A 16,325-nucleotide genomic window follows, 5' to 3' on the forward strand; every position below is an offset into this window, starting at 1 on the left:
ACTGAAATATCAATATTTTGATAAGATAATCGATTCTATACCATGCAAAGCTGGTGTCGGAGATATCGATATTTTAGCATCGATCCGCACATCACTACCAAAAATGAAAATTCTGTTATTAATTACTTACCCTCATGTCATTCCAACCCTCAAGTCTCACACAATTCTGGAGGGCTGAAGCTCTGCACAGTTTTGCTTTAACCCTAATCAAACATAGCTGATCTGAACTACTCAATGTGTTCAAGACTACTAGAGACTATTAAGCAGGTGTGAGTTGGAGTTAGTTGAAGCTAAACTATGCAGAGTTGTGGCCCTCCAGGAATTGAGTTTGAGACAATTGTTGCAAAGTAAAGATATTTTGATTAACTCAATCGTAAGCTGCTAATCTCAGTCCTGGGGTTCGCTCTTCTAACCTCGATTAAATGATCAAAGATGATTTTAACTGAAATTAACTGATCTCTGGCTAATTTGGTTCTTCAAACAAGTTCGTGAATCAGATTAAAATGACAGGATGAACTGATCTGAGATCGCTGCGTTTGTTGTGAATGACAGATGTATCAATCATCAAAATCGTAATCAGCAATGCAACGATTGGCTGACGGTACAGCAGTGTAATGACATCATCTGATTAATATTCAATTATTCATGTGAGCAAATTACAGAAAATTTGCAGTAAACGGTTTGTTGAATACTATATGCAATAACTTTCCACGCTTGTTTTGAGATGCAGGCTTTACACTCTCATGTGTCAAGAGTATTTAGTGATTTTAGTTTTACATTTTAGAGTGGATATCCTTTATTTTAGCAGCCTAGGCCTATTAAAGTTTCTTAATCTGTGAATTTAAATTAATTTTGCATCAAAAAAGCATTTTGATATTGGTAAAGGTGTCTGCAACTTCTGCAAAGCATTAAATCACCAGTATATTAGCGATCGAAAGATATGCATTTCTGCATAAATTATTATTCCTTTTTTAAAATAAACAAACAAACAAAAAAAACAGTCGAATATTGTGCACTTTTTATTATCATACACAAATTGTAAGGCTGGGTCGGTACCTTAAAATAGTATGCGTACATATCTAAAAAGTCCATATTATTAAATGTTCTCTTGGATCCCCTTGGGGAGAACCACCCCATATATGCATACAAGCATAAATATTGATTATTTAATATTACTAATTATTCTAAATTATAAATGTGCATATACATTTCTTAACCTATTTGACTATTTTCCCAAGTGTATATAACCTATAGGTTACTACTGTAAGAAGATATCGGCATTCAGTACATACTTTCAGTATAACCTTTGCTTGAACTGACCCGATCTAATCCTGTTTATATGAAATGAGCCAGCTCCTGAGCAGGTTTGAGCTACCAGAACCGTTGCAAATCACCAATAACCGAAATTCAGCTAACTGAGTAATTCACGTATAGGAAGAACAGACCCCTGATCTACATAGAATAGAGAAAGAAGGATTAATCAAATTGAAACTTCTCTAGTAGTGTCTCTTAGCTATAACTTTGTAGGTAAGGATTTTCCAGAGATTTTCAATCTTTTGGTTTAGGTCAGTACTCTGGAACATTTCATTAATTTAATGTTTTCAGCATAAGGAACAGTTTTATCAGTTTTGTTAGGGTCATACTCATTATCCTGCATGAAAATGGTTGAGTGATGAATGCAGAGGACATTGGGACAGCACAGAGATCAATGCCATGTTAAGTACTGAAATGCTGAGCAATTCTTTTTTGCATTGTTGAACTGATTGCCAATTGTGATTCTCTTTAATATCCTGCACTTTTGTACATTATCTAGTTAGTGGCATATGCAATATTATGAAACTCATATGCAATGACCAAGCTGAAAGGGTCCGTTTTGCCTTAATCTGATCAATCTGCTCTGAGGGTTTCAGTCTTTAGAGTGGCTCACAAAGGTGATAATGGTAAAGTGAGGCTACCAGATCAATCTGATTTGTAAAAGAATGAATTTCCCACCTGAAGGCAGATTAACACCAAAAACTGAAATGATCTGAAAGTGTTTTCTCATTTTTGACCACTGTTTTTGTAAATATATCTTTCAATTTTTATATTGTATTTCAAAATAAATCTCTCATTAAATATGCTTTTAAAAATGCAATTTTACTCCAGTGAAGAAACTGCATGAAGGACTAAGCAGTGACCTCAAAATGTAGTTATTTTTGGTTGTTCTCTTGATCTCTACTGTGCATTAACACTTTTAACAAACACTGCTTCAAGAATCAGAAAAATCCTCTGAAATGGTGTAAGCTGGCCAGCCCATACATTCACAAAATCCATGACACAGAAAAAAAAGTTTAATATTTCATTCATAGAAGAAAAATAATAACTTAAGGCAGTGCATTATATCTCATTTGACAGTTTTGTTTTTTCTACATTTATTTATTGAACTAATTATTAAATATACCAGGAAATCCTCAATTATTCCATGTTATTTGTAATATAATTTGTAAATCTGAATACCTGATGCCAATCTTATGGAATCTCATTACAAATCACTAGCTTGATAAGATTAAGAACAGCAACAGTCCTTTTTATTTCTCTGCTCTGTTGAAGTGAACTATTATCTCTGAGTGGTTGGTATGAGCCTAATGCCACCTACTGGAATGAAACAGCACATTATTTCTCCTGCTATCTTTGCCTTCAGGATTTCTATTTTTGTTAGTGTGTTATAAATAAAGAGGTCATATAAGGAAAGCGCTATGCATTATGGGTTGTTTAGACCAGCATGGTAAAAGTGCTTTTTTGAAACCTTTTGTTCCATATGTATATTTACAATAAAAAAAATAATGCAAGTAAGCCATTTATCACAAAAACAGGTTTATTTAATATCTCTTTCTTTTTTAAAATAATTAGATTTATTCTATTCATCAAACCCTTTCTTTTGATTTTTTGTTTTTACATATCAAACTTGGGCCATCATAAAACACACAATGAGCTTGGGAGAGTTAAAACAAGGAAGAGAGAAAGAGAGACACGTGATTAAGCCAAAATAATAAAATAAAATATAATAAAATACATCCTCCTCACATGTAAAATCCACAACCACGATTGTTGGGACTTCAAATAAAAATAAAGAAGAAAAGGGAGGGGCTGAAGTCCCACCAGAACAACTAATGAACCCTAACTCGAAGTGCTTTTTAAGTTCTAGCCTGCCTTGGCGGCTGGTATTTATTTCAGAAGAAAGATTCTAACCTCCCGGATCAGCGTTTACCTACACAGGCCCTATAAACCCCAACAGAAGCAGGATTTCATTTCAAACACTCCATGAAAGAAAAAGAAAAACCTTGTCTTGCTCAGCTCTGTTATGTAGACCACGTCCAACCTTTGTGAATTCGAAACTTAAACAGAGCAGAGTGGTGGAAATCTGGGTGGCCTGTGAGAAGCAGTCCAGAATATTCTTTACGAAAAATATATATGTATCACTTAACGATTTTAAAAACACTGGATGAGCTCTGAAAACACTGTGCGCCGCTGAATTTCCATGAGTCCTTGCTACTCTTGGTGACTACAGAATTTCCACACTGGAATTCCCAAGAGTCTCCACAGCAGACAGCATGAAACTATGACCAGATCAGTATATTTACCTGGTTCACATGTTTAAAAAAATAAAGGTCCTCGGAGAGGTTTGTCCTCTTTATTGACCCACAGTAGCTTAATGCGACCCATCCTGGATGCTTACAAGAACCAGTCCATACTGTACAGTGAAAGACTGGGCTGATCATCCTGTAAAAAAAAAAAAAAAAGGAAACAAAGCACACGACAGAGAAGATGATAGATGTTCGTTATCTCCTGTTTTCCTCATATTCACATCATGGGTTTCTGGTTTGTTTCCCCAGAGTCAGGGGAGTCTAGATGTTAAAGTCTCTCTTCATAAAGAACTGAAAAATTGGCGGCAACGACAGGATCCTCGAATATAAGACATCTTTAAATCGCAGGGTGAGCACAGACCCCAAAGTCCCAGGGCACTTCCTTGGAGAACAACATCGACATGAAGACGCTGAACCGAAAGGGTTTTTAAAATATATCCTTTGACCATAGTTGATTATCATTTTACCAGATTTTTTTACAATGAGGAGTGCACATTAAGTCTCTCTTCAAATTAGCTTTTTTTTCTTCTTTCTTTCAGAGTAGTAGTATGATACAGGAAAGAGGGAGAGGGTTATTTACAGTGCTGTTGAAAGGGAGGAAATGAACAAGGGAGTGTGCGGTAAAGTACGCAGCATGAGAAGCAAAGAGAGGGGGGTGGGTCCCTGTGGCAGAGTAGAAAGGGATTGGTTGGTGGCCACACAGAGGGGCGGAGCCGAGGTCTGTGTTAAGTGGGAATGACGCCGTCGCTGTTTTGGATGCCCCGTCTGAGCTCCAGATCCTCCAGCTTCCTCCACAGGTCCTCACGCTCCTTGTCCTTCTTCCTTTCCCTGAGGGAAGATGAAAAAAAGGTTTATTAGCTGCTTTGTGAACGGTTTAAAACACTATCATACTCTGTGCGTTACTTACCTTTGCCTGTCTGATTTGTAACTGGCTGCAAGTTCGTCAAACAAGGCGCTGTTCATCTCCATGAATGCTTTGAGCACATTGTAGATCAAAGCTGAGATCGCCCTGATGGTGGAGAAAAGCAGACAGGATTGTCTAACGTGCAACATCAGCACACAAGAAACAAAATCATTCTCGCTATTGATTAAAGAGTTACTCTGATAATTAAAGCTATCAATCGCGATTACTTCTAATAATTTGTGGAATAGGATGTGTTTTGATGTCAAACTCAAATTAAATGTATATTTGACTATTTACAAAACATCATTAAATGCTGGTAAATTGTTGGTTTCAAATAAATAATATATGGGAGAATAAAATTTCAATTGTCTTTCAGTGTAACAACAGTTTATGCAAAAAAGAAACGGCATACTTGTATTGACCTCTACTTATTATTTGATAAAAATTATAATTACATTAATTATAATTTATAGCGTACATGGTAAAAACTAGTGGCTATTAAATCACTTTTATTAGTCAAATGATTTTTGTTACAAATATGTCTGACAAGATTTTCTGTTACAAAAAGTATTGTTAGTTAATTAATTTAGTGGGTGTCTTCTGTAAAATATGGTAAAAATGCATCAAGCATTATTAATGTACACATTCAAAGCTAAAACCGCAAGATCCTTTCAGAGGTGCACCCGGATGATGGAGGCTTTGAGAGGATCTTCTGACTGAGCAGAGCCCTGTTTGATGAACTGGCACTACGTCATAATCACACCCCCACAAGAGCAAGCTCCCGATTGGTTAATGTAATGCGCGTAAATTTCGCAAATCGCTGAACTTGTGACGCTTTAAGCCTGGTTTATACTTCTGCGTCAAGTGATCGGCGTGATCCACGGCGCATGCAACGCACGCAGCTGTGCATTCATACTTCTGCGCGCTCTTTGCAATAACACTTCCAAAACGCTAGCTGGCAGTGATGTTTATGTTCTTCAGTGTTGAGTTTTTTCGCTGGTGTTTCATTTTTTCTAAACGCTTCCTGAATGTACAAGTGGCTCAGACTCCTCAGGCAGGAACCGTGGACGTGCAACTAGGGCTGTGCAATTAATCGAAAATCCAATTTTAATTTCGAGTATGGCTTCTAACGATTATGAAAAACCATTAATCGAGATAAACGATTATTGCATCATATTCCAAAAGTGCAAAAGACCGCGTGCGTATGTGTGTGTGCAACACGCATAAGCACGCGGTCAGGATTCGGTCTCATTCGCACGCTGAGACGAGCAAAGGAGCGCAGATATCTAAAGTAATCTTAACGTGAGCGTTTTAATGGTCAAATAGGTGTCAAAACGCAGTGATTAGTGATTATTCATATTAACCCTCATTTGCGTAATAAACAAATGAGTTGAGAATCAAAAGACACGTGAAAGAGAAACCATTAAAGTGACAATGATAAAACAGGCGGCAGCATTTCGCACTAATCAAACGACGAGAACATGCCTTACTGCTCTTGACTGAAGGATTTTTGTTGCTAAAGTGTTTTTCTTAGGGTGAAGATGCTTAAATCACAGTTTGTTTTATATTTTTAATCTATTGTATTAATTTCTCTTTTCTTTGCAGGGTGAAAAATAACTGTTTATATATACAGTTGAAGTCAGAATTATTAGCCCTCCAGAATATTAGCAACCCTTTTCCTCCAATTTCTGTTTTATGGAAAGAAGTTTTTTTTTAAACTTATTTCTGAACATAATAGTTTTGATATATCATGTCTAATTACTGATTTGTTTTATCTTTGCTATGATGACAGTACATAACATTTTACTAGAAGTTTTTCAAAATACAAGCATTCAGATTAAAGTGCAATTCAAAGGCTTAATTAGAGTAATTAGACAAGTCATAGTATAACAGTAGTTTCTTCTGCAGACAATCAAAAATATATTGCTTAAGGGGGCTAATAATATTGACCTTAAATTGGGTTTGAAAATATTTAAACCTGCTTTTATTCTGGCTAAAATAAAACAAATAAGACTTTCTCCAGAAGAAAAAAAAATATTAGAGGAAATACTTTTAAAATTCCTTGCTCTGTTTAACATTATTTGGCAAATAGTAATTTAAAAAAACAAAATTCTCAGGAGTGCTAATAATTTTGACTTCAACTGATAATCGTTTTGAATAATCGTGATTACAATTATGACCAAAATAATCGTGATTATGATTTTCTACAAAATCGAGCAGCCCTACGTGCAACAACTTTAACTATGAGGTAAACACAAAGCAACAGTCTCCATCCGGAGCTCCATGTAAACAGTCGACACTTGTAAACAGTTGCTTCAACGGACTTGCGCGGCTCTCTGTCCCGCCCACACTCATCCCCGAATCCAAGCAGACCAATCACAGAGCTTGCACTACACGTCATTACGGCGTGTAGTTACATTTTTGAGAGGTGCATGTCAGCGACGCAGACAGCCACGGTGAGGGATATGCATCCACGCGTAGGCTGCGCCGTAGCATACGCGTGCGCTTGAGTATAAATCAACCTTCATTCACGCATACTGCGCCACAGGTTGTCTATTACAGTCTTTGCATTGACTTAACATGTAAATAAATTGCAATTGAACGCAGCATTAGATTTAGATTAATTCACTGATGCCAAAAAACCTTTATGTTTTTAATATTTCTAACTGATTTTTTTATATAAATTTGATTCAGCGGGAGTGCTGTAAATTGATCAAGTGACAGTGGTACATGCCTAAGGGTGTTGCTCTGTTGTTCTGTCCTTGTCTTTCCGTTTTTATTTGCCGTCTTCTGTTCTTCTAAAATCTAGGTGTTATGATTGGCTGGCAGAGTTTTCATGAGTGGACCAATCAGAAGAGGATGGGGGTCATTTAAGCACTCCAGTAACGACTCGGACCACACAGGGGGTGGGATCCTTGTCTCTTGTCATTGCTCTGTCTTTCTGTGTGCATTGGTGTACCTGTCTGTTCTATGGTTCGCCTTGGTATTTTTAAATTGAACATCTATTTAGAATGTCCAAGCTAAATCTACTTAAATCTACTAAAAGGGAAGTGAAAGCGAAGTACGTCACGTGACTTACATTTTACACACACATAGTTGAATTTTTGTTAATCCACTTGAATACCCATTGTATGTTTTTTTAGGAAATGCAGTTGTAGTGATCGGCGTGTGACCCCGAAGATGTTTTAGTTTCTATCTTCGAATTTTTCTTTGGTTATTTAGAGGTGGGCATGGTTTAGTTAGCGGGTGTTTGATTGGTTATTTCCTTTGATTTGGCACCACTTATTTTCCTTCCCTCTGTCAGGTTTGTTTCAATTGAATTGTTTGCACTTTTTGCATTTATTGTACACATTTGTGAATATACTTTGAGTGATTAAATATTATTTTTTCCTTTCTTATCTTTATTGTAAATAGAGTGGAGGAACTATGACATCAATTTGTATGCAAAAACCAGAAAGAGAGTTAGCATTTTAGCAGATCCCTCATCCCAAAGTAAATGTTTTTTTTAATAATTTTTTTTTTTTTTTAATAATTATTTTTTTAGGGGTTTTCACCTTTATTGATAGGACAGTGGAGATATAGAAAAAGAAACGTGTGGGGAGCAGAGATAGGGGAAGATTCAGCAAAGAACCTCAAGACAGGAATCAAACTCGGGTCGCTGCGAGCACCTCGGTGCTATGTGTCGACGCACTAACCACTAGGCTATTGGCGCCAACATGTTTTTTGTTTTTTTTTATGGGATTTCGGTTAAAACGCTCAAATAAGGTCCGTGTCTAACACAACTCAAGATATTATCACATTTTATTCTACAACATGAAACATAGTTAAATCACACTCTTGATTTTTAAAATCGGTTATGCTTCTTTAAAAAGATGGTTGCTACCAAGTTGCTAAATGGGACTAAAGGCGGTGTCGAAGACATTATACATCATCGAGCTGAAATGTTGATGGTTCTGTTATTTAAGTATTTTCATGAATAGTAATTTATAGTTTGTAGTATTTTTCTAATTGGGATATTCATATATTCATATTGTTGTATTGTACACAATATATTCATGTATTGTGCGTAGATAATGCCTTTACTTATAAAGACTGACAGCACAGATTCATTTGTTGATCCTTTATTTTAATTAAACGATATTATGAAGATATTGTTTACCAGTGCAGCCTATCTCTTTCTTGCAATCAGTAATGCAAATGTGTGAATAATTGTGAGAAAAATACATACATAGTAACTGTCATTTTAACGTGATCAATTGATTTTGTCTTTTTTTTCTTCATCTGAACACATTTAACTCTGTCATAACAGCAGTATTTACACCCCTCCTTAAAATGTAAAGCAGATGTGACTGTATGGGCTGCTTTTTGCTGTACTTCGCACAAAAATATATATATATATATATATATATATATATATATATTGAATGTTGTTCTGTGTCCATGACAGAACTTGCAGGCATTTGATAGACTTGTCCCTCATGCATCATTTCTGTCATCTTTTACTAAGGTAAGCGGGCTGTATGCATGCGAGCAATACAATTATTTAAATATGTCTTGTGATAATACTATATAGGCACATTTATCCATAGAGATTTAAAATGTTTACAACAAACAAAGCAAAACAGATGTATTTCCCACGTAAAAAAACTACTCAAAAGGCACGTAGCTCTATACATATGTGTTTTTGCGTATATATTTGTTTATAATATTTAGAGTGGATTATAACATTATGAACCGAGAAATTAAATGTTTTTCATGGACCAAATTTTTAAAAAATAAGCTTGAAAAGTTGTCTGTAGCAGGGTGGTGCTGACGTCACAGGCGAGCGCCCCGAAAGCTCTGAAGTCTGTTTATAGCCTAATGTTAGCTTTTCAAATCTTGCGTTTACAATTAAGATCCAAAAGTGCTAAATGTAATATTTTTGTGTGAGGATTATCCGGTTGCACAAAACGCGCAAGTTTAATGAACTGTGTTTAAACACAGAGCTTATTATTTGCAATCTACGAAAAATCTATGGAAAAATCCTATGGGGATTTTATTGAGGGAACCAGATTTATGCTAGCAGCCGATTAGCCTATAAGGTGACATCATAGTTCCTCCACTCTATAAAGCGAACAACTTTTTGCCACGTCCGTTTGCCACAACTGTATTGATCCATAGCAGCTAATGTCTCAGGGGGATTTAAAAAATATTGGGTTGTTATAACTATGTTTAGCCCTTTTTATCCTCCGAGCCACACAGGGCGTAAAAGACAGTAATAATAATACATTTTATAAAACAATGAACAATATTTTGAAATGTTACTCTTTTACTGTGGTCTCGGTAAGCCTAAGAGGTTTAATAAATGTTCAGTGTTTTTATTGCCATATGAAACTTACGGGTTCCAGTGCTCTTTGGAGATCCTGTAGAGACTGGCAAACATGATAGGCAGGATGGCGCTACAGTTCTCCTCAATCAGACTCATGATGTACTCATTGTTCCAGTAGTACAAGGCTCGCTCTGCCACCTGGAACAAGAGTCCAACCTCCATTTTAATACATCATTATAATATTTTTTATTATCAATAGACAGATCTCAAACTGCAGAACCTTGTGTATCCACTTAAATTTGGTCTATTTAAAATACATTTTTGTTAGAAACAATTTTTTCTAAAAACGTTGAATTAAACAGATTTTATATTCAGAACTTTGTAACAATAATGACAAAACATGTGACCAAACACCGAGCACTAGCAGAATGGAAGCTGGATTAATGGGAAATTGCTTTGAATATGGAAAAGTTTGAGTTTACAGCTACTACAAGTGAGCACAAGGTCTGTGAGGATGCGTTAATGTGTTTACCTGAAAATGGGGACTGGAAACACATCTAGCAATCTGTTTGAAGAGCAGCTCCTGGATCTTAACAAACTGAGTGGGTTCAATCACATCTAGAATCTCCTCCAACTCTCCAAGAAACATAACCTACACAAGTAAACAAGGTTACAGAAATGATGCATGTTAAAAAATATAATTAAATTATATATATATATATATATATATATATATATATATATATACACACACACACACACACACACACACACACACACACACACACACACACACACACACACACACACACACACACACACACACACACACACACACACACACACACACACATATACATATACAGTTGAAGTCAAAATTATTAGCCCCCTGAATTATTGACCCCCTTGTTTAATTTTTTCCCAATTTCTTTTTAACGGAGATAAGTTTTTTTTTAACACATTTGTAAACACAATAGTTTTAATAACTTATTTCTAATAACTAATTTATTTTATCTTTGCCATGATGACAGTAAATAATATTTAACTAAATGTTTCTCAAGACGGTTCTATACAGGTTAAAGTGACATTCAAAGGCTTAACTAGGTTAATTAGGTTAACTAGGCAGGTTAGGGTAATTAGGCAAGTTATTGTATAACGATGGTTTGTTCTGTAGACTACTAAAAAAATATAGCTTAAAGGGGCTAATAATGTTGACCTTAAAATGGTGTTGAAAAAATTAAAAAGTGCTTTTATTCTAGCCGGAATAAAACAAGAAAGACTTTTTACAGAAGAAAAAATATTATCAGACATACTGCAAAAATTTCCTTGCTCAGTTAAACATCATTTGGGAAATATTTAAAAAAGAAATAAAAATTCAAAGGGGGGCTAATAATTCTGACTTTAACTGTAAATATAAAATTAGTGGAATAATATTTTTTTATTAGATACACTACATTTTTAAAAGTTTAAAAACAATTAGTTTCAATTTAATCACAAATAATGTGCAATTGTTTTTGTTTGGGAAGCTTCAAATTAAATAAAGTTTGTCATTTGCAGAATACTAAAAGTATTATGGGACCACTTTAATAACTGAATGAGAACACTTACCTCCTTTTGACTGCATGTTTTTGGCCAAAACTTCAACAAACCTCTGATCACCTACAAAAAAGGCAACATCAACATTCAGAGACCAACTAGAGAAAACTGCAAATAAATGAGGCCTGATAAACAATGAGGAGGATAATGATGAAGGAGCACTCACAGGTTCTGTTAACGTGGGGTCTTTCTCTAGGAACTGTACAATACAATAGGCCAGCTAGAAGAAAACATGACATCAGATTAACAAATGCATTTCAGATGTTTAGATTCACAAACAAGCATGAACAGAGGAATTTGTTTTTTCTGTCTTTGCAACGCAGGTAAGCAAGCAGAGACATGCACAGATTTGTACCAAACATGTGGTGTCTGTACCTGGGCATGGAAGAGAGATAAGCTCCTCACTGTGTGCAGAGGCAGCAGCACCTTCACCAAGAACTGTTTGTGCTCAGCTTTGAGAGGAAGCGCAAAACCATTGATGATGCTGAAAAAGCAGAGACACGTGAGGCTTAACTTCTGATCTGTCACTGATAATCATGATAGAAACCCATATGCAGAAGATTCAGCCTTTTGTCAGGCCTTAGGACAGAGGCCAGGGTGGAGTAAGCGAAGCAGGAATATAACCACTAGGGTCACCCTTCCATGTCTTTTCAAAGTTAAAATTCCTACACATCTTTTACAACCATTTAGTCAATCGAGAAAAGAAGCTTCTCAAAGTGCTAGGGACACCTGGTGGTCAAATTTGTGTAAATGCAACAAAAGCTCAGGCAAAACATGCATTAGAATTGACGTTTTTTTAAACAAATTGCATACTTTAAATTGAAAGTATAACCTATAAATGCATTTAGCTTTTCACATATCAATAACATAATTGTCTGCATGTGATGTGTCCTTTTATACATTTTCAAGGCTAATATACATTGTTTATCACATTGTGGGCTCCGCTAAACAGGCCAAGAAGACTATTAAGGGCATAGTCATACTAGCTACAGTTGCCTTGAACGGTGCTGAAGGACGATCGTACCTACTCCCCTCTCACACAGCATTTTGCCGTCCGAACCAGAGCATGCTTACGTCATCGATGATGTATGGGTTTACGTCTTTAATAAACCATGACAGTTCACTGATCATTAAGGATGATTTAAAAATCCATATGAAACAGTCTGTTAAAAGTGACCGTTTTGGGCTCAGGCGCACTTTGCACTCACAGTACAAGCGTACTGCGCCAAAGTCCAACTGAACCATGCAATATTCCCTTTTATTGTACAAATGTTCCATTAAAACATCCACAAATTGGTTAATGATCAGGTAAAAACTATTAAACCTGTTTAGCTAATCACCACAAGGGGTGATGTGGGGGTCATGTGGCTTTTTTGGTATTACAGAGATCGCCCCAAGTGGAGAACTATTCAATTTCTGAAACGTTTACAAACAGTAAATAACATAAAGCCCCATTCACTGAAGTCACATGACTTTGACAATTTGATGCATGCTCTAAAACACTGATTCAAAACTAAATATTCGTAAAGGTTTCAAAGCTTCATGAAGCAGTATTTTGAAAGCAGCCGTCTTTACCTAACAGATTACAAAACAAAACCTACCTTCCCAAAATCTCCAGCAGTTCAGCTACGCCATTGAAGCGCTCTGTCTCATACACAAAACTGTTGGAGAAGAACAGAGATTTGTCACTGCACCTTAAATTTTCAGAGTATAAATGAACTGAAATAACTGAAAACCTTGTTTGTTACTTACCAAAGAAAAATGTTGTTAATTTGTTTGCGGATGAAGGCCCTGAGGCCAAGGAACTTGCCGTAGATTCTGTGCAGAACTGTCTTCAGACAGTCCCTCTCTCGTGGGTCCTCGCTATCAAACAGCTCTAAGAGCTAAAAATGAAGGTGAGGAGATGTTAAAACTAAAACAAAATCTAATTTATTCTTCCACATTTGGTTTTAAACCTTTGGGAGTTTGGTCTTCTGTTAAACACAAAAGAATATATTTTGAAGAATGCTGGTTGCTTGGACCATTGACTTCCATAGTAGAAAAACATTTCTCAGAAGTCAGTGTGTACTAGCCATTAGCATTTTTCAAAATAACTTCTTATATTAAAAAATGATGACTTCAAAATAAATTAATTTGCATTCAACAGTAGAAACCTAAATAAGTTTTGAACATATGAAAGCCATGTAAAAAAAAAATTTAATTTGTTTGTGAATTATCCCTTCAAGCTGTCCTTTTATTGCTCTAACAAATTCTATTTAGTGATAGTGAAACTATTTGTAATTTAACATTAAAATTATCATCTTATATACAATATTTTGTGCAAATTTTGTTTTAGCAAGGGCTAAATTAACCTAGATTATACTGCAAATTTAACAGCCGAACACCTTAACAGTTTATTATACATTGCTCTGTAAAGAATATTCATGTACTAGCTTTAGTATTACACAGCTATCTTTTTATTATTTATTTAATTATTACGTGTTACATTATAATTATTTTTGTTACATATTGTTACCCTTTGTTTTTGGTGATGGGAATGCAATTCATCGGATGGGAAAAATATTTAAAAACGCCAATCCCAATTAAGCACTTTAGAGAGAGATGCATCGTGGCATTTCACTGGCAATACTGGTTTCCTTTCATTTATAGTAGTATAAGCGTCCAGAAACATTCCAAAGGCAATCACTCACCTGTAAAACAAATTTTTGATCGATGTATTTTTTGGCAGCGCTGGGCTGAAATTCCTGACTTTCCAAGAAACGGATGAAGAACTCATAAACAAGCTTAAAAAGAAAAGAAAGAGAGAGAGAGAAAGATCAGAAAACTTGAAAAAATAAACGTTATCTCAACTACATAAGACTAAAACCATGGTGATGTCAGGGATTTTAATGCTTTACCCAAAGCCAAATTTTACAATTTGCTGCTAAGTTCCTATTAAACATTAGAGACGTACCATTTTATAATTTTCCTAAATAAAACTAAACAAGTTACTAATACAATTCAAAAATGTACACTTATTAAATATTTCTCTTTCAGATTGCATTTAATGACTATGTAATTATTTACAGATATTACGTTTTGTGCAATCCCTTTAAAAAAATAAAGAAATTGGTTTCATTTTTATAGTACGTGTATGTATATAATATGTACTTACAGGTCACTAAATGGGCTAAGGTGAGGTTCAGGGGTAGATTAAGAGATAGAACCTATTTATTAGCTAGACTAAGTAACGACTATTGTAACTACAAAGTATATACCTTAAAAAAAATAAAAAATAGCGCGCACAAAATCATTGCATCCCTACATACTTTACTATCAGTAAAAATATAATACTAAGTAAGATAAACGAAATGAAACAATTACGATACAATTGCTGCGAGTTTCTAAATTTTTTTTTTGTTTGTTTATTAATAAGATTGTTGTGGCTTTACTAATCACGTTGAATCAATGAATTAAGTTAAATCCTCTGTTTATTCTCCAACCGCTATAAGGATTTCCTGGGTTTCTGCGGAGTGTGTTTGGTGGTTTCATAAAACTTTTCGTGAGAGTGCCCTCTGGCCTTCGGAGCAGATGTACTACTTATCACATAATACCTCATTCACACTCGTAGCGACTTTGTGCTGCCTGTCCCTCTGGCTGGTGACCTGATGCAAATGCAGGTCTTTGTAGGTTCATAGCACAGAGGATACAACAGCCTCTGAGCGAGCTGAGAGGATCTGAGTGACCTGAGGATCATGTGAGCTCTACTGGTGCTCCTATTGGCTGTCACTCAAGAAAGTCGCTCATAAATTGCATAAAGTTGAAGGATTTTAAGCTGTCGCATCGCTCGACACGCCCACCTGGTCGTCAACAGTTGCTTTCGCTCGCATAAATGGAGGTCGCCGGAAGTTGCTCACTCTTCGTTAAAATGAGCGGTCGCTTGTCACTTTAGTGCAGTGAGTCGCTTGCTGTGTGAATGAGGCTTAAGAGTACCATTCTCACGAGATGTAGAAGACAATCACAGCTTTTGCTAAAATCGCAAATGCAATTTTATGTCAATTTATCGTTCAGCCCTAGTATTTACACAGATTTCATATAGATGCCAGTCATGATTATTTACCTGTAAGTGTGGCCATGAGGCTTCCAGCGTGGGCTCGTCTTCCTCTGGGTCAAACTCGTTACTGTCACTGGGCGGAAGAGTCCGAAAAATATTATAGGACACCTGTGGAAAGAAAAAAAACAAATTATTAAAATGATAGTTTACCAAAAAATGTTATTTGTGAGGATTTACTCCCACTCTACTTGTTTTAAACATTTGTCTCTTCTGATAAACACAAATAAGATATGCAGAAGAATGTTGGGACGTTGATAATAAACTAATTTCTTTCTGTATGAAACGTCAAACAGACACAGTTGCTCCTGAGTCCTGTCAAACCTCCACTAGTTTTTCCTCCATTTCGTGGGTCCAAATAAACTGAAAAAGAGCGCTTTTAACTTCTCCCCCAGCCTCCCGCTGGCCTGCAGCAGGTACATACACGTACACACAAGTGAAAGCTGCTCTCTCATTGGCTGTAGGTGATCGCTGAAGTTATTTTCAGTCAAAACTCAATTCACACTGCATGATTTGAATCGCCGAATACGCCAAATATCTCGTAGGCATCGGCGACTCATCGGCTCATCGACTCATCTCTCAGATTGCGTCTTTGAAAGTTCATACTGTGTGATTGTCACTCACGTGCATGAGCAGCGATTTGCCTGTGATTTCAGGCATTTGTCGGCGATTTCTCAAAATCGGGGTTAAAATCACGCAGTATGAACTCGGCGTTAGGATGTTATTATTTATGCGGTGATTTGACCAACTGATTTGTATATACTTTTGTACTATGTATATACGTATTTATGCATGTATACTACT

General features: G+C 35.9%; 1 protein-coding gene across 1 annotated transcript in view; it reads right to left on the reverse strand.

Moving 5' to 3' along the window:
- Positions 1-2,836: 2,836 nt before the first annotated feature.
- The window catches only part of ppp2r5ea (protein phosphatase 2, regulatory subunit B', epsilon isoform a), a 38,530-nt gene continuing 25,041 nt past the window's right edge, over positions 2,837-16,325 (reverse strand). Inside the window, 11 exon segments of the mRNA NM_194415.2 lie at positions 2,837-4,451; positions 4,531-4,632; positions 9,906-10,033; positions 10,368-10,487; positions 11,444-11,494; positions 11,598-11,651; positions 11,807-11,915; positions 13,033-13,092; positions 13,184-13,314; positions 14,122-14,214; positions 15,531-15,632. Of these exon segments, the coding sequence (NP_919396.1) occupies positions 4,349-4,451; positions 4,531-4,632; positions 9,906-10,033; positions 10,368-10,487; positions 11,444-11,494; positions 11,598-11,651; positions 11,807-11,915; positions 13,033-13,092; positions 13,184-13,314; positions 14,122-14,214; positions 15,531-15,632 (1,053 nt within the window). The 3' untranslated portion in view covers positions 2,837-4,348.

Source organism: Danio rerio, chromosome 20, assembly GCF_052040795.2.
Source record: "Danio rerio strain M-AB ecotype USA chromosome 20, GRCz13ab, whole genome shotgun sequence".
Taxonomy (NCBI): domain Eukaryota; kingdom Metazoa; phylum Chordata; class Actinopteri; order Cypriniformes; family Danionidae; genus Danio; species Danio rerio.